The sequence below is a fragment of the Notolabrus celidotus genome, chromosome 5 (genome assembly GCF_009762535.1).
Source record: "Notolabrus celidotus isolate fNotCel1 chromosome 5, fNotCel1.pri, whole genome shotgun sequence".
NCBI lineage: Eukaryota > Metazoa > Chordata > Actinopteri > Labriformes > Labridae > Notolabrus > Notolabrus celidotus.
In genome coordinates this window covers 28,023,705-28,049,229 of record NC_048276.1, presented here as the reverse complement: position 1 = coordinate 28,049,229, position 25,525 = coordinate 28,023,705, and the positions used below count along the sequence as shown (strand labels likewise).

Genomic DNA, 25,525 nt, shown 5'->3' with positions numbered 1-25,525 from the left:
TATGGTTTAACAAAATAATGAAATGAAATAATACTGTCTTGTTAGACAAAGTTGGACGCTAACCTTTGATTTATTTTCATGATTCTGAATATTTAAATGTACAGACTGATTTTGTTAGTGGCATAGTGGGGCCTCCGTACACCAGACTCTCTCTCTCTCTCTCTCTCTCTCTCTCTCTCTCTCTCTCTCTCTCTCTCTCTCTCTCTAAGAAGGACTCTGAGGCCGTAAAATCTGAGACTCAAACAAAGACTCAGTGAAGAGTAATGACATTAAATAAAGGAATGTTAAAATCATGTGCTCCACATTTTATTTTATTAAAGCTTTAAAGACACGGACAAAAATAGAAACAAAGAAAGAAATACGAGAACGTTTGAGCGGAAAGTTCAGGATGAATAAATCTCAAATATCAGAGAGAGAACGTGTGAACCGAGAACCATCAGAGCAGAGAGATCCAACTGTGGACACAGAGTCTGGTTTCTCATCGAGGTCTCATCTGATTGATTAATGATGAAGGTGATGATGTTCAGACTCTTTGTTCCAGAGACTTCATCAGTTTTCATGTCAACAAGTCGAAAACATGAGACACATTCAGACGAAGGATTTTGTTCCTTAAAATTGATGCCGTTGTCCGTCACCTAGCCCCGCCCCCACAACTGCAGCTCAGCAACCGTACCGACGCAGGTGAGGTTGGAGATAACATGACTGTAAAGAGCACAAATAGGCACACATCTTCTCTGTCAGCTCGCAGTTACTCATTCATGTAAAACTAAGATCCCAATGTTCGAGCTGCATTTCGATCACTACCGATCATTTTCAGTCTGGATCAATCAGCTGATTGCTATTGATCGTTGGTTGATGAAGTTTAGGAAAGGTTTCTTCACAAAGAGCCAAAGTGACTCACTCACATTGAATTATTTATCACAAACACAGCAACAGAAACATCTGGAGGAAATTAACTCAGAGTGTAAATATGAGGGGAATATGAGGAAATATGAAAAGAACGTTGAAATCTATGACAGTGGTTTGCATTCACATAAAACATATCCTCTGTTTCTCTGAATTAACGAGATAATCATCTCAGAGTCACAAGACAAGTTTTCATGAAACAAATCAGCTCTTTTCATCTGAATGAAAAAGATTCCTGTACATTAAAACTGAAGCTTTAATTTAGGAGGAAATAATCATGCATGTTCACTTTAATCTAGATTAATGTTGTTCTGTTTTAAAGCACTTTGAGTTGTCAGAAGGCTAGAGACAGAGCTATGTAAACACAGTCATTTACCATTTACCACGGTGTCAACAGGCAGAGGGGGAATGTGAAGGACTACTTTCTGTGGATTGATCGACGTGTCGTTTCTGCGCACGCCTTGTCTCCATGTCAGCACGTCTTTTGGCTTCAATGGTTTTGACCAATCAGAATCAGATATTTAACACAGCCGGGTAATGTGGTTACAATGGTCCAAAACTTAAAGTGAAGGAGGTGCTTTTTTTTGTTAAATGTTGGTTACTTTCAGACAGGTGGAGCTTAAGGACAGATAAGAAGTAATGATGGATACTGACAGTCTAATGAAATAACATTAGAACAGAAGGCTCTTACATAAAACACACACACACACACACACACACACACACACACACACACACACACACACACACACACACACACACACACACAGATCCAATGACAGACGGAGTCCTCACGTACCTCTGCAGGAGGGAGACGAACAGTTTTTAAGAACCAACATGGCGGAGTACAACCAGGACTTGAACAATATAGCAAGTACAGGTGTATCAGCACAGCTGGTGAGCCTGACAGGTAAGGTCCATGAGGGCCGTGTCACTACCTGTGTTAGGTTTAAATATTCATTCATATAACACTTATGCTAATCCCCAAGAGAAGGTTGAAGAAATGTATTTATTGGAATAAACCCCTTGAGATGTGCTATCTCGTTTTAGAGGGGGTCCCAGACAGACAATAACAAATAGAAAACAGTGCAATACAAAATATACAACAAAACATGAATCCTTCAGAAGAGAAGAACCAAACAAAACAAACAAACAAACAAAAAAACACAAAAAGTCAGACAATAGACCAACTTGACGACAGAAACAACAACAACAACAACAACAACAACAACAAGAACAACAAAACAAAACGGGTTGGTACAACCTTAAGCAAGGTACAATCGACAAGAGAAGAATAGAATACAATTCAATAAACTAAACTAAAGGAGCATTGGCGAAACACACAAAGAAAAAATTGTAACAATAATCATCATAAAAAATAAATGAATAAAAAAAATAAGAGAATAAAAAATAAGTAAAGGAAATAGGTGAACAGTGAGAGCTTTACTGAAAACATAGACAGTTTGTTTTGAAATGGAAAAACAAATAATTTTTAAATAAGGGAAAAGAAGATATCGAACGAATATTTAAAGGTAAGTTATTCCAGTCAAAAGGAGCCTGAAACATAAAAGCTTTTTTACCAACTTCCTTGGCTGCAAATGGTACTGTCAAAAGAAAGTGATCAGAACTTCTTAATGAATAACTTGAGGTGAGAGGTATTAAATAATATTTCAAACAATCAGGATAGTTCAAATGAAAGCATTTAAAAATAAACTGATACCAGTGAAAAAGTCGTCGTCTTTCTGGAGGGAGCCACCCGAGACTATCAAACCATATGCAGTGGTGTGTGAAAAAAGAACAACCTAAAATAAATCTACAGAGTCTATTAAAAATAATATCGAGAGGATGAAGATTATTTTTTGTTGTAATTCTTTAAATGATGTCAGCATAGTCGATAATGGGTAAAATGAGTTGTGAAACAAGTCTTTTTCGAACATTGAATGTAAAGCAATGCCTAGAGCGATACAGGACACAATACTATAATTTACTTTTTTAATAATATTCTCCATATGTGTTTTGTAATTCAGTTCAGAGTCTAACCACATACCTAGGTATTTCAATTTATTAACATTTACAAGATATCTGCCATCGTTACATTTAAGCACCAATGATTGAGATTTTGTTTTTGATTTGAGGTTTTGACGCACTCCAAAGAGCATGGAATACGTTTTATTCTTATTAAGTATTAATTTATTAGCCAGCAACCAAGTTTGTAAAATGTCAAAATTAGACTTTAGGGCCTGTTGTATTTGAGATATAGATGGCTTGGATGCATATATTATTGTATCATCAGCATATAATTGAATATTGGTATTACAAAAAAATGAGTGGGAGATCATTAAGAAAAATAGAGAAGAGCAGTGGGCCTAATGTAGAACCCTGAGGGACCCCTCTCTGTTGAGTCTGAATATCAGATCTGTACCCTCTTAAAACAACACATTGCTTTCTGTTGTGCAAATAAGCATTAAACCAAAGCAACGCATGCCGGGAAAGACCTATGAAGTAGAGCTTATCCAAAAGCAGATAGTGGTCGACCAAATCAAAAGCTTTAGTTAAGTCTATAAATATCGCCCCTGTAAGGTTACCGCAACCAGATGCAGAGAAAACATCATTTGTGAATTTTAAGAGAGCAGAAGTTGTGGAGTAGTTGGATCTGAAACCAAATTGATATTGAGAAAGTATATTGTTGTTATTAAGATACAGTGATAATTGATTGTAAATAATTTTTTCAAAAACTTTAGAAATTGAACAAATAATAGAAATAGGTCTGTAGTTGTTGGGATCGAGAGTGTCACCACTTTTGTGGAGAGGTGTGATGCGGGCAGATTTCCAGATGACAGGGATTTCACATAGGGATAATGAGAGGTTAAATAAATCAGCCAATGGATAAATAAGAATATGAGCTGCTAATTTTATGAATTTTGTCTCAATCCCATCAAGTCCGGGACCGCTGCTCTCCTTTAAATCCTTAATGGCATTGCTGACATCATTGGGAGATATTGTATGAAAATTAAAAGAGCTTTGGGAAGTTGCAATGGTATTAGAGGTCGTACATACATTGTTAGAAATTAAATTGGAACAGACAGAGGAAAAATGCTGATTGAATGCACTGGCAATAGCAGAAGGATCATTCAGTATTTCATTAGCAACTCTTAATTGTCTAATTGAACAATTGTTTGTCAAATGAAGTCAATTTTTTATATTTTTCCAAAACTGTTTATGATTTTTGAATTAATCACTCAAACATACTTTGTAATAATCAGATTTAGCGTTTCGGATTTGAGTTTTGCTGATATTTCTTAGTCTTCTGTACATTTCCCAATCAGCATGTTCCTTAGTAGAGCGAAATTTTGCCCATGCTTTATCCCTCTGTCAGAAAAGGGATATGAGTTCTGAGTTGATCCAGGGTAAATGTTTGCCTTTAACTTTTGAAAGTTTCGAAGGAGCATGTTTATCAACTACCTTTGTAAATTCAGAGAAAAAGAAATCCCAAGCATTTTGGACATTAGGGATTAACTGAAATCTCCCCCAGTTTATAGAAATCAGGTCATTAAGAAACATATCTGAGTTCATTTTCTTAAACTGTCTAATTTTAACTAATTTTGGAGGGAATTTTGGTACTTTAATTTTCCATACACAAAATACTGTAGAATGGTCACTAAAACAATCTGCCAAGACACCTACTTTTAAGATTCTGTTTGGATGGGAAACAAGTATCCAGTCGAGTAAGGACTGGGAGGAGGGACAGATTCTTGTGGGTTCCTTAATTAGTTGTGTTAGATTTAAATTAGCAAAAACATTTTTATCTCTGTAAGAGGATTTATCTAACCATTTTTTGTTAAAATCACCCAAGATAATCATTTCATTGCTACAGTCAATTGAATTAATAGTTGAGTTCAAACAACTAGATGACTCGGCAGGTGCAGCTGGGGGTCTGTATACTTCCAATTGTAATATATTCATTTTCATGTAGTATTACTTTTACAAATATGCACTCAAAATGATTTGGCTCAACATTGGGAATTATCAATTCAGAACACCAGTTTGATGAAATGTATACAGCAACTCCATCACCTCTGGTCTGCTCTGTATAACACATAGTTTGGTATTGTGATTTCATTGTCTGCAGTTCTATTACTTAGCCATGTTTCTGTGAGTGCAATGATACCATCTTCACCAACTCGGCACTGAAGTCTGGATAGATATGAATGGGAGACCCCTTGTAGAGCAACTCTTTCTTTTCTCTGGCCAGACGTAGGATTTTGACTTTATCCTGGAAGTTGATGAGCTTTATCAGAATGGGTAGAGGAGTGGCTCTGTCATCTCTCTGGGTAGTGGGGTTTCGGTGAGCCCTTTCAATGACCGGTGTCACGGGGAAATGCTCTCGCCCCAGGAGCTCCGGGATAAGCTGGGACATGGGGCTGGGGAGCATCAAATCCAGCACCCGGACCATCAGCACTGGCGCCCCCCAGGGATGTGTTCTCTCCCCACTGCTCTTCTCCCTCTACACCAATGACTGCACCTCAGGAGACCCCTCGGTGAAACTCCTGAAGTTTGCAGATGACACCACCGTCATCGGTCTCATCCAGGACGGAGACGAGTCTGCTTACAGACAGGAGGTGGAACAGCTGGCTCTCTGGTGTAGTCAGAACCATCTGGAGCTGAACCCGCTCAAGACGGTAGAGATGACAGTGGACTTCAGGAGAAGCCCCCCCCCCACTCCCCCCCCTCACCATCCTGAACAGCACTGTGTCTACTGTGGACTCTTTCAGGTTCCTGGGATCCACTATTTCCCGGGACCTGAGGTGGACCTCCCACATAGACACAATCAGAAAAAAGGCCCAGCAGAGGATGTACTTCCTGCGTCAGCTCAGGAAGTTCAACCTGCCCCAGGAGCTGCTGATCATGTTCTACACCTCCATCATCCAGTCTGTTCTGTGTACCTCCATCACTGTCTGGTTTGGCTCTGCAACCAAACTAGACAAACACAGACTGCAGCGGACTATAAGGACTGCAGAGAAAATCATCGGTGTCGACCTGCCCCCCATCCAGGACTTGTACCGGTCCCGGGCCAGGAAACGGGCAGGGAGCATTACCGCTGACCCCTCACACCCTGGACACAAATTCTTCAAACTCCTCCCCTCCGGCAGGCGCTACAGATCACTGTGCGCCAAAACAACCCGCCATAAGAACAGTTTCTTCCCCCAGGCTGTCACTCTGATGAACACTAAACCATAACAGTGTCATACCTGTCAGATAAATACTCTCTGTAAATATACATGTAGATATACAATGCAACAATTCTCAAGCAGAATTCCATATTTCTATTTTTTGTATTATTTAACTTCTATTTTATAATGTAAAACTACCTCTGCAACTCACCACTGCACTTTATCATATTATTTTAGCCTGTACATATTAGTCAAGCTATTTGTTGTTTCTTTGTATTTATAGCTAAGGTTATTGTTATTATATTTTCATTTTATTTTTTATTGTAGTTCTTATTCTTATTCTTATTCTTATGCCTTGTACAAAGAGAGCACAGTTTACCAAAGTCAAATTCCTTGTGTGTTCAAGCATACTTGGCGAATAAAGCTGATTCTGATTCTGATTCTGATTCTGATTCTGATGAAACTGAGGATATTGCGGCCCTCCGCCGACTCCGGAATCCTTAAAAAGCGGAGATTTGAGGATCTACTCCGGTTCCCCAAGTCATCGACTTTATCAACCAGGTAGGCATTGTCCTTCTCGAGTTGTTGAAGCCGGGTTTGGAGATCCTGAACATTATCTTCATTTGAGCTGACTCGTTGCTCAAGCTCAGAAACTTGCTCAGATAAGGTGTTAAGAGTTAACTGAATGTTGCACAGGCTATTTTGGATTGGTTCCATCTTTGTGTCAAGATGGGTCAGCATATCTGTCTTGATTGTTTGGATAGCCTCCCACAAAGTTTGCAACGAGATCTCTTTATCCATTGTCTTTTAGCTCAGCGTGCACTCAGCTTTCAATCTCGAGTGATCTGTCCTTTTCAGGTTAGCTTATATAGGTTATTGTGTTTCTGAGGTATTGCTCCTTCTCAAATAAAGTTTAGTATCAATCAAAAGTTTGTCAAGCTATGGTGAAGTCATTCACAGACCTGAGTCTCCGGTGCGGTCAGTCACGGTGCGGCCATGATGATCCTGGTGTAACAGGAGAAGGTAACACAGAAATTATAGCCTAATGAAGAAGATCACTTTGGTTATCTTGTTGGAGCAGCTCACAATAGCTAACATCAGCTCATTGCAGAAGTTAGCTTTGCAATAAGCCTGTGGAGAAGCCACTTTGACATTAGCCTGAAAGAGTTCAGACTGGTGTTGTCTTCCTATAAAAGCTAACACAGCATTAGCATGTTAGGGGAATAAGCACTGATGTAAGCCTGCTGCCAAAGCTAACATGAAAGTTGTCTGACAGGAGAACCTAACGCAAACACAAGGTTCAAGGTTTCTGTATTATCCCCTCGGGGGCAATTTGTGCCAACATGTTGACATGCTAATTCAGGATAACATTGATCCCGCTACATGAGCATAAAGGAGCACTGTACTACTAGTGCTCTCACACCTGGCTGATGTCGAGATGCTAATGTAGCTCATAGAAACACCTGAGCTTCTCGATCTCACATTAACTCTCGAAACACCTGTTGGTTGTACCTGTTAATGTGATGCTTTAAGTCATGTGACTCACCTTAGACTGTCCTCTCTTCCCATTGGCTGTCAGACCTGCAGGTTCACAGGACTGAGGTCTACAGCTCAACACTCTCTGGTCTCTGTGTGGTGCTGTGAGGCCTTCAGAGGTCGTGGGAAGGAGCAGCTTCTGTTGCATGAGGATTTCCTCTGTAAGTCACATAATCAGAAGTATTTGGATTTGGATTAAAGGGACGGTTCAGATATTTGAGGGACCGCACAACTCATCTGCAGCAGGAGGGTTCAATCAGTTTACTCACATGTAGTTTAATGCTCGACTCGAAGCCTCACAGTCTGAATGAGCGAGCAGCACAGACAATACTGGACAGATAACTGTTCAAACACACACAGTCCCCTCTCTCTGATGGTGTGTGTGTGTGTGTGTGAGAGAGAGAGAGCGTGTGAGTGACTTAAATACCTGGAGCTGGTTGGTGATGAGTCTGGATAAAGCTGGAAGCCTCCATCAGTGAGTATCTGAGGGGTAAATAGACAGACAACATGTCAGGACATGATCCACCAATCACTGACACCTGAACTCATCACTGAACAGACACACCTCAGAGCACAGAGCCTTCATTCATTAAAGCATCACATTAAAACATACTGTAGAGTGTTTAACAGTTTATCTCATGACAATGGAACCATGTCAGTCAAATAGGCCTCGCCCCTAACTCTACCTCCCTTTAATCCTTAATCTAATGTAAGCAGGTGAGATGTCTATACATTTAGGGTAGAGTTGTCATGAATAGAGAATTGAGCTATAGAGACCCAAACTGTGTTTGTACCAGGCTGTAAACATGTTTATTTCTGCTGTAACATTTTACCATGGGACTCTATGGGAGCTGACTCACTGCAGGAGACACACTCTAGTTGACATGAGGGGAACTGCAGGTTTTGGAATTCAATAAATCTTACCAAGCCAGACACAGCAAGAACTACAAAATAAAACAGTAAACACTGAAGACTAAACACATACAAGAACTACAAGCCCACATGACAGGTCACATGAAAAACTTTAGACAACACAGGAAGAACAATCAAGATAAAAAAAACAACAAAGAAAAAAAGTAAATAAAAGAATCATGACTCAGATCTGACTTTGTTTACAGAATGAACTGTCCTGTCAACAACTAACACACATTTAAGCTAAAACACCTGAGCTCCATTAAGACATGCTGTTTGAATTTCAGGTGCATTTCTTGTTGCAATATCGCAAATGGCCACCAGGCAACATGAGGAGTTGCTTCCAGGTGTTGATGATCCTTTACAGAGGCACCATTATTAAAACCTTATCATCATATCTTATATATTATATCAATAAAAGTGTTGATATTTATCATTAAGGAGCCCGTGTAACTGGATCATTGATAAAAAATGAGAGAGGCAAACGTAAAGACAACTCTTCTGCAGTCTAAGAGTTGCTGGAGAGATGCGCTCTGATTGGCTGTCGCTCTGTGCACACGCCAACACATCAACAGTTATTGTTGCTTCAACACCGACAGCATGGTACACATTTCTGACTGATCTAAAATAGAGCTCACACTCAGGATGCTTATATCACCTGAGACTGTGCAACCACTTGTGCAGGGAACGATTTAATGACACACACACACACACACACACACACACACACACACACACACACACACACACACACACTAAACTACAGTGAGTCAGAGTTGATGAGGAGCTGTTCTTCAGGACTGTATGAAATGTTTTCATGAATTTATGGACTGATGCTTTTCAATAAAACTCCTCTCTTTGAAGAGCTTTATCTTTAAAACAATCTCTAAAAAAAATATTTTACATATTGTGAGACAGCAGAATAAATACTTAACATGTTGTGGACTACTTCTTCTAGTGGATGGATCCAGACGTTGCTGTGCTGAGTGTTTGGAGCAGCGGGATGTGTGTCAAAGTCGTAAAAGATGAATTCAATTCCCTTACAATTCCTCTCCGAATGACCTTTTCACTGAAGTCTGCTGAAGTTCTTGGAATGCCTGGGTTATTCCCTGCAATTTTGCAGACGTACGTCTCTTTGAATGTCTCTGAATGCACACATCTTAAGACCCTAGAGAACCCGAAATAATCACTGAAGAGGTGTTATAAAGCCCAAAGATGGAGGTTGCCATGTTGGAAATGCTGACCAACTTTCTGTTGATCTAGAACCAAGAGAGGGGTGGAGCTGAGGACATAGACTAGCCACCTGGCTAACAGCTACAACACACCCAACCGTCAGACAAAGAGACACTGCTTTACAGCAGAAATAAACATGTTTACAGCCTGGTTCAAAAGACAAGTGTCGTCTGGATAGCTCATTTCTTGATCGGCACACACTGTGGGGGCGGAATTTTTTTCTTGAAACTACAAGTCTTCCAATGAGAGGCACAGCTGACTTGATTGACAGGCGGGAACACTGTAGCTGTTGCCTAGGGGGCTCAAAGCCCGCCTCTTTACCTCGCTCAACAGCAGCAATATGGCTACCGCTGACGATTGGCCTCAAAACAGTGCTTCAGAAACAGATGGGTGACGTCATGGATACTACGTCCATATTTTATATAGTTTGTGATTGGTACGCTGTGTTTTCCATCTTGTTAAGATGCTGTTAGTTTTGCACCTGAGGGCCACCATACTTTTTTTAACGGTCACTGCCAATAGAGAGAGAGAGAGAGAGAGAGAGAGGGAGAGAGGTGTGTGTGTGTGTGTGTGTGTGTGTGGGGGGGGGGGGGGGTCCTACTGGGATAGACTCTCTCTCTCTCTCTCTCTCTCTCTCTCTCTCTCTCTCTCTCTCTCTCTCTCTCAGTAAGATGTCGCAGTTTGTGTCTCTCTTTTTTCTCCCAGCTCAACTTTCCCACATTAAACACTTGGACCATAAAAGGACACACAGATCCGCTCCTGGATCCTCAGTTTAACCCGAGGAGGAGTTGCATTGGCCGGCAGGAGGCTGTCTGTCTGTCCGCCCCGAGACACCGAGCTGACTCGAGCCCCCCCCCCCCCCCCCCCCCCCCCCCCCCCACCTGCTGCTGCTCCGCGCGCTTCACGCGTAAACCCAGCCTGGCACGAGCGCACCCCTCAGCCATGGCGCTCACCTGCGGACGGGAGCGGGAACACTTTGGCTTCTCTTGGATTTTAATCAAAATATAATCTAATTGAGGAGTAACTAGATCCCGAAGAGTCTCCTGAAGAGATAATCCCCGAATTAGGATCTGATTTTGCGTCAGAATCCATCCTAACACGGAGACTTGAATCACAATTGATTTTAATGTTACACTCCCTCTCTGTTTCCTTTACTCTGGACTTCAGTTAAAGTCCCACTTACCATGGATCTGTGGACTAACAGCACCTCCGTGGATCGTTACCCCGGGACACCGCCTCCACTCCCGGACTCCAACTCCTCCATCAACCGCTCCACTGGCTCCCAGCACGTCCCCACCCCGCTGGACTTGCGCCGGGCGGTGCCGGTGGGCATGGTGCTGGCCTTCTTCATCATGTGCGCCATCGTGGGGAACATCCTGGTCATCCTGTCGGTGGTCTGTAACCGACATCTGCGGATCCCCACCAACTACTTCATCATCAACCTGGCCATCGCAGACCTGCTGCTGGGGACCACCGTGCTGCCGGTGTCCGCAACACTGGAGGTCCGAGACAGAGGGATCAGTTATCGATCAGTTATCGATTATTTATCGATCTGTTATCGATCGGTTATCGATCTGTTTTGATTAGTTATCGTCTGTGTAGTGGAGATAGAGTGGAGATTTTATTTGACGGATTACAAAAGGAATAAAAGATAGGTTTTAAGGAGAGAATGAAAGACAATTTCTTTGTTTAATTTGGTAATGTTTAAAATATTAATAAGGTGTCAAATATTTTTAGTTTGTATTAATAAACTAAATATATTAAATTTAACTGTGAACAGATTTATTGACTTGAGTAGCCTGCTGAACATGTTAAACTTAATTTCTTACGAAAATGGTTTATATTGAAGAAAAATTCAGTAGGTAGTGTAGAAAAAATAATATAAACTTGATGTCTGATATAATGTTCAAAAAGAAATCGGGAACAAAAGTGAAACATAGCTTTCATACGTACAAGCATGCAGCTCTCAGTGCTTCAAAAGATAAATAGATAAATAAATAAATAAGATAAATAAATGTTAAAACAATGTTTACAATAATGCAGTCCAGGGCTAAAATAAATCACTTAGAATTAAAAGGTCTTTAGTTTACTTTAAAAGCACTGAGAGAGCTTGCTGTTTCAATGTCCAGAGAGTTCAGAGACATAAAAACAGAGAGCTCTCTCTCTCTCTTTGTGAGGGACACATGAGGAACATTTAGAGCTGGAACATAAATGAAAGGAGATCTGTGATGTATGGAGGAGCAAAGCTATTCAGAGCTTTAAAGACAAGTAGATGAAGTTTAAAACTAGCAGAGACAGGGAGTCATGCAGGGCAGAGTTTGAAGATGTGGAGTGATGTGATCTTTTTTCATACGTACCTAATGTTCTTTGTTTACAATATTCTACGTAACATTAAAGATCTCAGTTTGCCCTCATGTACAGGAGCCCTGAGCGGACACACATGATTGAACTCCTGTAGTTTCCCGTAGATCTTGACCTGATGTCCGGTGATCATAGCCGAGTGTTAAAGCACCAACAAATACAGAGATGATCTTTAACTCATACTGCAGGCAGAAGTCTGGTTAATCTGTCTTCACCAGAAAAAACAAGCTTTGACATCTTAAGATAGATAACAACAATAAATGACGAGATGAGGACATTTTAACAAAACAACCAGAAATCACTCGATACCCAGAGAAAACCACTCAGGGCCTTCGTCCAACATTTAATAACTAAACTAAATATTTAATGCACCACAGAAAGTACAAATGTCTGTTTTTAGTGATAACGGTTAAAATTAATCCTCAATAAGTCCCCCACCTTCTTCATTAATAAGGAACAAATACATGACATGATGATGATGATGATGTCAAACAGGATCTTTGTTATCAACATTTTGGCATTAATGGACTTCCATACAGAGGCAACAGAGCTAAGCTAATGCTAACATGTTCCAGCATGTAAGCAGTCAGCTTGTAAACTAAACACAAACAGTGATCAGTGAGCAGAAGTGAAATAACTAAACTCTGTCTGAAAATAAAAACTCTGCTGTAAAGATCCAAACAGGAAGTGAGCTCAGTGACTTTCTGTCTCTGCAGATTCTGGATTACTGGGTGTTTGGCCGTATTTTCTGCGACATCTGGGCAGCGGTGGATGTCCTGTGCTGCACGGCATCTATCATGTCTCTGTGCGCCATCTCCATCGACCGCTACATCGGTGTTCGCTACCCGCTGCAGTACCCCACCATCGTCACCGAGAAGAGGGCGCTGCTCGCCATGCTGGGCGTCTGGATCCTGTCCACCGTCATCTCCATCGGTCCGCTGCTGGGCTGGAAGCAGCAGCCGTCACAGGTACTCACACTGTTACCCATCATGCACCACTGCACCTGAGCAGATAATCTTTTAAACATCTTCAACCGCCCGTGAAATCTTCAAACCGCAGAGAGGGTCGGAGATTAATCCTAAATTTAACCCCGACTGAGACAGACACACCCCTGCACATAAGACAAGCTGCAGGCCACTGAGCTACTGGTTTAAAGTTAAATATGTCTGAAATTATCAAAAGTCACAACTGAAGAGTAAATATAAACACCTTCATCGCCAGAGCAGGAAACATGAGCCACCAAACTTTATCTGAGGTGTGACCGTCTGAATGTCCCTCCTGCAGGATGACACTGAGTGTCTGATTACAGAGGAGCCGTTCTACGCTCTCTTCTCCTCCCTCGGCTCCTTCTACATCCCGCTCTTCGTCATCCTCGCCATGTACTGCCGCGTCTACGTGGTGGCTAAACGCACTACCAGAAATCTGGAGGCGGGCGTCATGAAGGAGCGCCAGGAGAACTCCGAGCTCACCATGAGGATCCACTGCAGGAACCAGCAGGCCCAGGAACCCAGCGGAGGAGGCGGGGCCTCAACTGCCCGCAGCTCGCTCAGCCTCAAACTGCAGAAGTTTGCCAGAGAGAAGAAGGCCGCGAAGACACTGGGCGTGGTGGTCGGCATGTTCATCTTGTGCTGGCTGCCTTTCTTTCTCGCACTGCCCATTGGTACGTCTCACACACTTCATCACCTGATCAATGCTATGATCAATACACTAAAACCTCAACTGATCAATACTTAAATCAATAACATAAAACATATATGAACAGTGACTTTATACCCGATGAACACTACAGTGAATGTCCTGTAAAATACGGTACAAACATGATCAATACTAAGATACATTCGTAGATAGAAGGGGTTAAATGTTGCTCGATGAGCTCACGCTCAGTCTTAGGGATGAAATTATTCACGAGGTGTAATCTTCAAACGTTTAGAAATAAATCATGAAAACGTCAGAACAGTGAGCTCTGTCCTGCATATGAACAAGTTTCTGAAACACGCCTCAGTCTGGATAAATCTTCTGATTTCCTTCATGTTTGAAATATTTGACCTGGGCAGACCTGTCCCTCTCGTCACCATCCAATCAGCAGCCAGCCTCTCAGGGACAGAAATGAAGTTGTGTTCTCACAGAATAAAAGTCCGGAAGTCAGACGCTCTTGATATTTATTTATTTGTTGTGGTTGATTTCCAACAACATGACCATCTGAGCAACGCCGGATGATCCCCTCAGGCTGATATCCCGGATTACAGTCTTATCCGACAGAGAGACACTGAGGGGAGTCTGTCAGAGCCAAAGTAGCCTTAAAGATACTGAAAGAGACTGATCTTATGTCTGTCAGGGATCACTACCTGTGTCCACTGTGTGCTCTTCTGTGTGTGCGGCCAACACCTCGTAGACGTCTTCTCAAGAGGAGGATACATGTTCATGATTGAAACTCTTCAGGCCCAAATTTATCCAACATTCATAAAGAAAATGTAATCTAACTCTGTTTCCCCTGTGCACCTCATGAAACACAGCAGTCACAGCCAATGGATGACAGAATATAACATGAATCACTGAAAGCACTGAGTAGTGCTATTAGCGTCAGCATCAGCATGAATGTGGTGACAATGAAAAAAGGTCTGAATCAAAGTCTGAGGCGTGAACTACGACAAAGATGTTAAGGGAAAATCAGGTCTGTGGATTTTTCAGTCAGAGTTTTCAGAGTCATGAAGCTGCTAGTTCAAAAATATACGAGACGATGTTGCAACATAATATGATATAATTCAACGATGTGACAGGGCACGAAATGATCCAATATAGCCCTGCGCTGCCATAAAATACTATACGATACGGTACAATACTATGCGTTGCAATGTGATGTGTTGCCCTGCACTGAGGTAAAGTACTATACCATACGATGCGATATGATACGTTACAGTAGGTTGCATTGCGTTACGATACGATGAGATGCAATGCATTGCGATGTGTTGTGTTTCCTTGTGATGTGGTCGATGCGTTGCGATGCAATACGTTGTGATGCGCTGCAATGCGTTGCAATGCAATGCAATGCGTAGGGAAAAGATGCATTGCAATGAGTTGCGATGCATTACTATGTGTTGCCCTGGGCTGTGGTACAATACTATGATACGTTACGGTAGGATGCATTGTGATGTGTTTCCCTTCACTTAGATGAAATATTTTACGATGTGATGTGCTGCGATAGGATGCGTTGTAAGACTTGGAATGTGTGTGTGTGTGTGTGTGTGTGTGTGTGTGTGTGTGTGTGTGTGGCAGCTGACCATTTAAGAACGAAGAAAATTCATTCACATGAGATCAAAACCTGTTGGCACGTCTGAAGTTATAAATAATTAATATAACACTCCGGTTTGCCTCATGCGTAATTGCGCACAAGCCATTTCTTGCCAAGGCTCTGTGTTACAAAATGACCACAGTTGAAGTTGATTGAAAACAATTGGTCAGTTAACCAGTGTGCAGTCTACAATATTGATATTTTCCATCATCTTCATCAGACACAGGCGCAGGTTTGTCTGTGCCGCCTGTGCCCCGATACAGACCTGGTACGTGCTGCCGCTCCCCCCTTAAACTTTCAGGCTGGGGTCTCCAGCACAGCTTTTTTTGAGAGCGGCCACATGTTTAGTTTTTTTATAGCGATCTTTAGGTCTGACATTTTCCCCCTGAATGTAAATAACTACTTTTTTTAAAGGTGACATATCATGCAAAATGGACTTTTTAACAGTTCTCTACCTGAAATATGTTTCCCTGGCATGTCTACAAACCCCCCGAGAATGAAAAAAATCCATTCTGCCCCTGTTTTGATTTCTCCACCTTTCTGTAAATGTGTGTGAAACGAGCCGTTTCAGACTTCCGTGTTTTTGTTACGTAACAACAATATCCGGTCTGTCACGGAGTCAGAGCTCGGAGCTTGTTCAGCCCATAGACTGTATAAAATAATACTGAATCCCCCCTCTGTTATTCATTACCTGCACACATGTGTGCTAACAAGGAGCTTAGGAGGGAGGCATGCTAGTTGTAGGCTGTCTTAATAAACCACTAATAATCCACTTATTAGTGGATGATTTTTATTTATCATGGATAAGTGCTAGCGCTACTTAGCATAGCCACATAGCTACACGTTCATAGCTGTAGCTGTAGCTGTGTACCAAGACGCACGTCTACATACTGACAAATAAAACAACAAGTAACACAGAATCTGTGACCAATCCTTCAGAAAAGGTCCCGCTGCCTTTCTGGCAGAGGTCGATTTTAATCCCCACGTCTGCAGATTTGAAGATCTAGTGGATGATTTTTATTTGTCATGGATAAGTGTTAGCGCTAATTAGCATAGCCGCATAGCTACATGTTCATAGCTGTAGCTGTAGCTGTGTACCAAGACACACGTCGACATACTGACAAATAAAACAACAAGAAACACTAAATCTGTGACCAATGTGCTTTTACTCACCACGTCTGCAGATTTGAAGATCTGGTGGATGATTTTTATTTATCATGGATAAGTGTTAGCGCTAGTTAGCATAGCCACATAGCTACATGTTCGTAGCTGTGTACCAAGACACACGTCGACATACTGATAAATAAAACAACAAGAAACACTAAATCTGTGACCAATCCTTCAGAAAGGTCCTGCTGCAGGCGCCTCTCCGTCAGGATCAGATTCTGGATCAGATTCAGAGGGTTGAAGTAACGTGATAGCAGCCGTGTATATTCAGCCAACATGTAAACATTAGATCAACGTGATGGAGAGCCGACGCACATCCACTTCCTGAGGGGGCGGGGTCAGAGGGAAAACAGAGTGTGTTGTGAAGAAGAGGGCTTTTCAGGCATGCCAAAATCTGATTTCAAAGTGTTTTTTTGAGCATAAACTTTAAAGACATGTTTTGGGGACCTCTTAGACCAATATATATTGATGAAAAAAGCGTGATATGTCACCTTTAAGGCTTCCAAAAGTTTCATTTCACGAATCAATAAGTTTGTTTTTAATCGTAGGATTTTTAAATCAAATGTTTAAACTTCAGCTGGAGTTCAGATTTCAAACCCACGTTGTTGATTGCTGCGGTGATTTCATCCAGACGTGTTTTTTCTGATGGGAAAATGGAACTGATTTAGATGGGGACTCTGAGTCAGAGTTCGAAGACAGTTCAGAGAGCACTGACGATGTTTAGCCTTAAATACTGTTCATATTCAAGCATTTCACAGTATCCCCCTCATAATTAGTCTCTATTCATAATGTATAGAAAATACATCATTTTGGGCTTTACCTGCACTAAACCATGTAGAAAGTTGTAAAATATTTCAATTTTTGTATATTCAGGATCACATTAAGATACATCGTCAAATTTCTAGCTAAAAAGAAAAATTTTAATGTTTTATTTCTTTTTATGTACAAAAAATGGGTGAAATTAGACCCTGAATAGTATGTAAGGGTTAATGAGTAATGAAATGTTAGGATCATTTTTGTATGTACTGAAGTTTTATTTTATTGTAATCATTTTAATTGGACATACATTCCCAACTTCAGCATAAGATTCATTTAAAGCTTTAGTTAGTAAAATTATCAAATTATTTCAGTGGCTCTAATAATCTGACTTTTTGCATGGAAGAAAATTTGGCTAGTGGAAATTTTGATTGGCTGGTAACTTCAGAAACTTACCAGCCACATTGGCTGGTGATCGAAAAAGTTAAGTTAGAGCCCTGGATGAGATCCCCATGAAGCGACTGACTCTCAGACACTGACAGATGTGCTCAGATAGTACTGAGTCTTCACCTGAAGAGGGTCTACATTGGTCCTGGTCTGTGTTTGTGTTAGCACATCTCTAAAGGATTAAAGTCACTAAAGGAAACAAAGCCTCAGTGAAACTTAAACTGAGCCCAGCTTTGTCCGATGCCATCAGATTATTTATTCTTGTTCACACAGAGCTGCCGTCTGAAATAGGTTCCTGCTGAAGTTCCTGTGGTTATCAGCTCTGACTCTCAAAAAGGAGCCTTAATAACTCTGGCTTCAGCGTTAGAGCACTGCAGAATCCAAATGAAGAATTACCCATAATCCCTCAGGCTGCAGGCGACCTCTGGAGCGCCACAGGTTTCATAAGAGAGAATAATAACAGGTTTAATATAAACAGGCTGCCAACTGAAGCTCAGACAAACAGATCTGTGATCAGAGGATCAACGCGTTGACTCAGATCAGGAGGACAAGCTGCACAAACACGGCACCTGGTCCAAGGGGTCGGAGCCTAAATACTGAGATGCTGAGGCAGGAATTATTTTTCACAGAGACACGTCTTTATACCTACGTTAGAGATACTGGGTTGATTATGAATATTGATCTGTCATGTTTAGATTTTCTAATTCAAACAAAGAGTTAAAAAGATTAATTCAAATATGTGAACAGTGTTGACACTCCAAATCATTGAACAGCAGCTTTATTTTGAAAAACTCAAATAGAAGCAATAAAAATAGGATTTATGAAGAGGTCACCTCTCCATTAAACTCGAGGTGTTTGAACGTTTACATTTCAAGTTAAAACCAGTTATGGGGCGTTCACACCAGACACAATTGACTCGAATTCACTCGAGCGAATGAAGTGAATAATTTGCGCAGGTTGAAATATCTGAACTTCAGCGAATCTATCGCACCGTGATAGCCAATCAGTGTGCAGATCATCTGGTGACAAATGGTGTGAGGTATGGAACAGCAGAGATTCATTCATCTGGAATATATATGGGACACATTGATTATATCTCTGTACAGCTTCCCCAAACTCTGTGACTCCACCTACTTTTTATGGGATCAGGAATAAACAGGAGCTGACTGTGAGGACAGAGAGTGAGCAGGATTATGTAGTGAGTTGTGAAAAACTTTGTCACTTGAATCCAGCTATCTGTTGAAGTAGGAAATTAGCTCTACCCCCTTTAGCATTACCGGCTTAGCCATTCAATGTCCGCAAGCTCAACCTTGTTTGATAACAACAGACTTGTTTGGTGTGGGCCTCCCTCTCGCAAAAACACGACAGAGTACATTTAAAGTTAGACTTTTTGGGGGCATTTTTGCCTTTCATGGACAGGACAGCTGAAGAGAGACAGGAAATGTGGGGAGCAGAGAGTGGGGGAGGACATGCAGTAGATGGTCAAGGCTGGAATCAAACCTTCCTTCTTAGGATGCTTTAATCCTACAGTACACCTGTATGAGCTCACAGTACACCTGAAGTAGAGCCTCAGCAGACGAAGCATCATGTCTCCATGAACAGCAGTGTGATGTCGGTCACAGTTTACTGTGCGTAAACATTTAAACACACCTGATGTAGAGTCTGTTTTTATTTATTTATTTTATTAGGTAGTCAATTCATTTTTTATTTTATTTACCTATTTCTTTTTATCTGTTTACTTATATACAGTTATTTCAGTCAGACAACTCACGTTTACTTAAGATGAAGTTTATTGAAGCACACAGTATTGTGTTTGGCGTATGGGCTCCGAACCTCCGTACTCCTTGTAGATTATTTAAATGCAGACATTTAGGAGTAATGAGATAAGACTAATGCAGAGGGATGCTGGGGAGGAGGTGGGTACGAAGTTTTCACACAGCACTGAGAATCAGCAGGAGCACTTGCAAAGCAGAGGCAGAGACAGGTAGACTTGCAGCTTAAATAGACCGCCAATTTATTCTTTATGCACTTGATGTGAAGCATCCTTGAGTACTTAGAAAGGCGCTCTGTAAATCTTATCAGTTTTTATTATTATTATTATTATTACTATTATTATTATTATTATTATTATAATTATCATGTTCAGATGATTCAGAGTTGAGCTTTGCGTCGCGGTGCAGCCTCGGTAACCACACTGTAATAGACAGACACATCGGTGTTGTGAGCACGGTGCATTGTTTTGGTTTGCCAGGCGATCAGACGTATCAGTGTGTTTAGAGATCTTTGTAGGGACTTGGGAGACTTGAGTATGAAACCACAGAAGAAGAGGGGAGATCTGAGCAGCATGTTTACACAAAGAGCCAAACTTCATCAAACTAAAATAGACTCTGCCTGAATTTAAAGACTCATCTCCAAACTAGGAGACAGAGATGCATCATGGGCCGCTGTCACATGTAGTTCTCATGGCCGAGGTCAGAGTCTTCATATATAGTCAGAGAGCAGCCTGAGGCAAAGGATGGCCTTACAAGTCCACGCTCAGGGCTAAATAATCCACCTGCTCAGGACATCAAATACCTGATCCACCAAATCCTCCAAATCCTCCAACAATCCCCCAGAACCTCCAAAAACCTCCGAAAACCTTGATTCACTACGGGTCACCTGCTCAAGTACAGGTCAGCACCTGAGAGGAGAGGAGAGGAGAGGAGAGGAGAGGAGACGGAGAGTTGTGTATTTTGATGCCTGTCTTTAGAGCATGTTGGTCCTCCGCAGCTTCAGGTGCTGAAGGTGTTTCACGCTGCTCTTTACAAAGAAGAGGAGTCTTTAATGAACAGGAGGTGCCCGTCCCTGCACCCCCACACCCCCATACCAACATCCCCCAACAGTCCACCAGATGACCCCTGACCTCCATGACCCGGACATGAGGTTCATTTGAGGTTCATTACAGCAAAAGTACACGTCTGATCTAAAGCCGTCTGTGCTACGATTGAGTGTTTGAGAGAACAAATATGAAAGATAAATTTCAAGATTAAAGTTGTGTTTTATTTTGAAGGGACACTTCAGCACCCTGAGTGGAGACTTACATGCAGAAATCAAAAACAGGACCTCCATCATTGTTTATGTTAAAGAGTGATCTGTTGTGTTAGAGCGACTCAAACTGGACTTCAAAATCCACAAGACCTCTGAGAGAAGAGGGTTAAACTGACACGTCTGGACAGACGGCTGTACGGACAGACTTCAGAACAAAGCACTGACGTCTGGACGTGTCTCAGGACATGTACCTGTTTTCATCTCTGATGGACACTGCCCCCTGGTGAATGAAGACCTGACCGGCATCTCTATATGCTTTAAAGCTGGGGTTGGTAGTCAGATTTAGATACACTTTTTGTTATACTGGTTAAAATTATCTTTATGTCCTGATGGCAATCAATACATAATGTGTTCTTAAAAAAGAGGTAAAAAAAAGCTGCTATCTACAGCCGGAGTAAACTTGGGAAAACACCAACCAATCACCGTTTTTGGGCTCCAAAATTTTAAACCATTCAAATCCCGTCCTGCCGTTCTGCGCGTACGTTTCCCCAGCGTGCACTCCTCGTCCCCGTCCCCTGCCTCTGCTTCCCCTGCCTCTACTGACTGCCCCTCTCGCTCGACCTCGGGCCTGTCCCCTCCGACCCGATGAGGTGCTTTGCTCAGGACTGTAGTCCGGATCAGAGTCTAAAAAGCTCTCACCACGGGGCTCTGACAAGCAGAAGAATTAATGACATTTAGTAAGTCCTACAGAAATATATACATGTACTGTAGCGTCTGTCCGGACGCTGTAGTGATGACGAGCCGATTCATGAACACTTTGAGCTTTAATAACCGGTCACTGTCGGCTGTGATCACGCCAACCAACAAAGCAACAATCAATGTTTGAATTAATGAAAAACTTCTCCTCTTGTCTCTCCTCTCTCCGCTCGCACACTCTACACCTCTCCTGAGGCCTTCACTAACCGTCAACACTGTAGGAATTAAGAACATCTACACTGAACATGTTTAACAAACAGTAGAGCTGTTACAGTATTATATGTGTTATAACTTTTCTCCTGATATCGTGTCACCAGTACAACTGGATAATGCTAGCATGAAAGTTGTGAGTACTAACAACAGCCATATTTGTTTGTGTTTTTAACTTTCACTATGATAAAGTTTTGGTGTTGTTTTGTGTGCTGATGACCGGTTTTGAATCAGTCACGATCATATGGTTGTAAATCAGCGGCGCTCGAGCATGTGAGCGGGGGGGACGGAGTCCTGAGGAAATGCTACATTCAAATTCATGCTAGTTTTCCGTGACTACCAACCCTAGCATTAATGACAATCATGTGTGTGTGTGTGCGTGTGTGTGTGTGTGTGTGTGTGTGTGTGTGTGTGTGTGTGTGTGTGTGTGTGTGTGTGTGTGTGTGTGTGTGTGTGTGTGTGTTTGTGCATGCGTTTGTGTGTAGTGTCTTTCAACAGTGACCTTCGTCCTCCTGAAACTCTCTTTAAAGTGATTTTCTGGTTGGGATACTTCAACAGCTGCCTGAACCCCATCATCTACCCCTGCTACAGCCGGGAGTTCAAACAGGTACAAACAACACCTATACTACTATAACTACTACTGCTACTATTACTACTACTACTACTACTACTACTACTACTACTACTATTACTACTACTACTACTAATAATGCCATTAGGCTACTACTAATACTATATCTACTATAACTTACTACTACTAATACTACCACTAAAAATAATAATACTATTACTACTAGATGGCTCTGACTTTGTTCTAACTGGTCCTGGTTCTTGTTGCAGGCGTTTATCCGGATCCTCCGCTGCCAGTGGAAGAAGAAGCGCCAGGGTTGGCAGGCTCATTATAACTCCCGCTCCCGTCAGAGCTCCAACAACTCGTCCTTTCAGAACGGCTCCCAGCCAAGCGGCAACCTCCGGCCGCGAGAATTGAAGACAGTGAGGAAGTGTTAAAAACCGCAGTTCCTCGAGTATCTGCTTGAGGCTGGCTCTGGAAGTACCAGAAACCATATACACACGGATTCAAAAAAGCAAGTCTTTACAGCAGAAACAAACATGTTTACAGCCTGGTACAAAAAACAAGTGTAGTCTGGATAGCTCAGTTCTCGATCGGCACACACTGTACGGGGGGTGAATTTTTTCATAACACGGCAGTTTCGAAGATATTAAGATTATGAGTTTTCCATTATGAGAGGCTCAGCTGACTTGACAAGCGGGAACACTGAAACTGTTGGCAAGGAGGCTCAAAGCCCACCTCTTTAATTCACACTAGATTGACAGAAGTTATGTTGAGTTCAGCATGTCTAACATGGCTCCCGCCATTGATTGGCTTAAAAAAAGTGCTTCAGAGACAGATGGGTGACGTCAAGTATACTCCGTCCATTTATTATACAGTCTATGCTCCCAGCAGAAGCTCTCCTGTGTCACCGCAAGCACGCGCTGAGTCGCCTCCAGGCTCCGCCCCCCACCCCGCTCCTCGTCCTCTGACCTCCCCGGCTCCACCGGAAGAGGCCATCTGGGACAGCGGCAGGTGCTGGAGCGGGGCGGGGCTGAAGTGGGGGAGCACAGAGCATCAGTAAAAGTGCCAAGCAGGGACAAACCTGTTGCCTCAGCTGGCCACGCCGTCCCTGACAGGAAGTTATGTATAAAGACTGATGCCATCCTTGCTGACACCATGAGGCAGAACCTTGGCTGTTTTCGAAACCGCCTACTATACTAGCAGTACTGCTGATTTGGCCAAAATTCATTATGTAGTAAGTAGTATATGAACAAGAGCAAAATCTGCAGTATGCTGAAACTCCCCAGATGTCTACTGATTCAGGAAAATTTCACAGTATGCATCGGACCAGTCTCCCCCACGTACTGTTTCCCACAATGCACAGCGCTCGTTCTGCTTTTTCTTTTTTTTAAGGGTGGAACTGAGATTTTAGGTGCTGTGAAAATTATTAAATTCCATATAAACCACTTTCTAACCTTTTAAATCATAAGTGGACGCTAAAGAAGCAGTTTCTTTATCAGCTTGGCCATTGTTTACTTCCGCTTTCCGAAAATCCAGTGACGTCTGGCCCAGCATACAGCATAACAGATCCAACAGAACAGACATACTACATACTAAATCTAATACAGTATATGTAGTATGTACCAGGCCATTTCAAAAACAGCCCTTTAGTCTGAAATCACTTTGCAAGAAGTGGCATCAGGCTGTGAAAGGTGTTTGTATTTCTAGTCAGGTTCTCACTTTCACTTTGATCACAGCAGCACCTAGAGGACATAAGAGGAACTGCAGCTGCTGCTCTATTTATTTGCTGAATCACAAGTTTCACACCGGTGTGTGTGTGTCTGTCTGTCTGTCTGTGTTTGATGTATCGTTTTTCTCTCCCTGTTGAGGAAGCTATTCAAACAGTTTAGTCCTGTGTCCAGTGTTTATGCTGAGCTAGGCTAATTCTTTATGGACATGGAGGTGAAACTAACCTGATTAGGACGGAGAATAAAAAAATATTTCTTTAATTATATAAAAGATGTTTGAAATGTTCTTAGAATTAATAAAAGTAAAATAATAAAATGAAGTTGAATGTTTGTGTGTCTGAGCTCTGTTTGTTTGTTGGTTTATAAACTGTAGTTGGTGTCAGTAGTTGGTGTTGGTGTACTTAAGTACATCTTGTACTTTATTATTTTTGGTGGGTACTTATTACTTTTCTACACTATATTTCTATCAGTGCTCTAGTTACTCACTACTTTAGCTTTGAAGTCAGCTCATGAATTTGTGGAGCAAACACAGAGCAGATTTCACTCAGAACAGGCAGTTCATTAAGAGGTAGTAATGATGGCTATAATTCTCCACCTGAGCACCCATGGCCATATCTTCAGCCTGTTAGAGGTTTTTGAAATGAAGGATGATACGTATTGTTGTTCTCCCTGTTTCCCACTCTGCCCAAACATACAAACATTCACTGTCCAATCTGAGAAAGAGTGTTGAGCTACGTAACATTTGTTTCATTCCAGATGAACATTTCAAACTAAGTTGTCTGTGCTTGGAGTAACTTAGTTTCTGTTTTTATTCCATGGTATACTTTTTAGAGATTTCAAGTAATGGTTTCTAAATAAACATGATGTACCTGTACTCCTATGTAATCTTGACTGCAATTATGCATTTTGAAAATACAATGTTTTGAGATTTTTTTAAGAAGTATTTTGAATACTTGAGTATACTTAAAAAAGGAAGTACTTCAGTACTTTAACTCAAGTAATAATTTGACAGAGCAACTTTCACTTGTATTGGAGTAATATTTGACCAAGAGGATCTCTACTTTGACTTAAGTAATGGAGCTGTGTACTTTGTCCACCACTGCTGATGAGTGAAGTCCCAGGTTCAGCACCTCCTGCAGGTGATGTAGCTTTTTTTTTTTTTCTAACGTGGCAATTTTGAAGCTATTGAGATTACTAGTCTTCCAATGAGAAGCACAGCTGACTGTGGAAACACTGTAGCTTTACGTCACACTGGCTCGACGGAAGTAATATGGCTCCCGCCGACGATTGGTCTCAAAACAGCGCTTCAGAAACAGATGGGTGACGTCACGGATCATACTTCCATATTTTATACAGTCTATGATAAACCCCGATGAGGAGCGCTCTGTGAACACATCCTCCTCCAGGTGACAGACCTGAAGCAGGAGTTCACCTGAACGAGAGAATTTTGAGA

General features: G+C 41.8%; 1 protein-coding gene across 1 annotated transcript; it reads left to right on the top strand.

Moving 5' to 3' along the window:
• The first annotated feature begins 10,619 nt into the window (after window positions 1-10,619).
• LOC117812924 (alpha-1A adrenergic receptor-like) lies at window positions 10,620-24,402 on the top strand. Its single transcript, XM_034683918.1, has 5 exons — window positions 10,620-11,260; window positions 12,836-13,087; window positions 13,404-13,779; window positions 22,257-22,378; window positions 22,612-24,402. Exons 1-5 carry the CDS (start codon window positions 10,943-10,945, stop codon window positions 22,777-22,779), a joined length of 1,236 nt encoding a protein of 411 aa, XP_034539809.1. The 5' UTR covers window positions 10,620-10,942; the 3' UTR covers window positions 22,780-24,402.
• Window positions 24,403-25,525: the final 1,123 nt, after the last annotated feature.

Excerpts from the sequence above, each read along its gene's own strand:
- LOC117812924 (XM_034683918.1), top strand. The coding sequence starts at position 10,943 with ATGGATCTGTGGACTAACAGCACCTCCGTGGATCGTTACCCCGGGACA. Across the intron at positions 13,780-22,256 it reads CTTTCTCGCACTGCCCATTG|TGTCTTTCAACAGTGACCTT; the intron begins GTACGTCTCACA and ends GTTTGTGTGTAG. Across the intron at positions 22,379-22,611 it reads ACAGCCGGGAGTTCAAACAG|GCGTTTATCCGGATCCTCCG; the intron begins GTACAAACAACA and ends TTCTTGTTGCAG.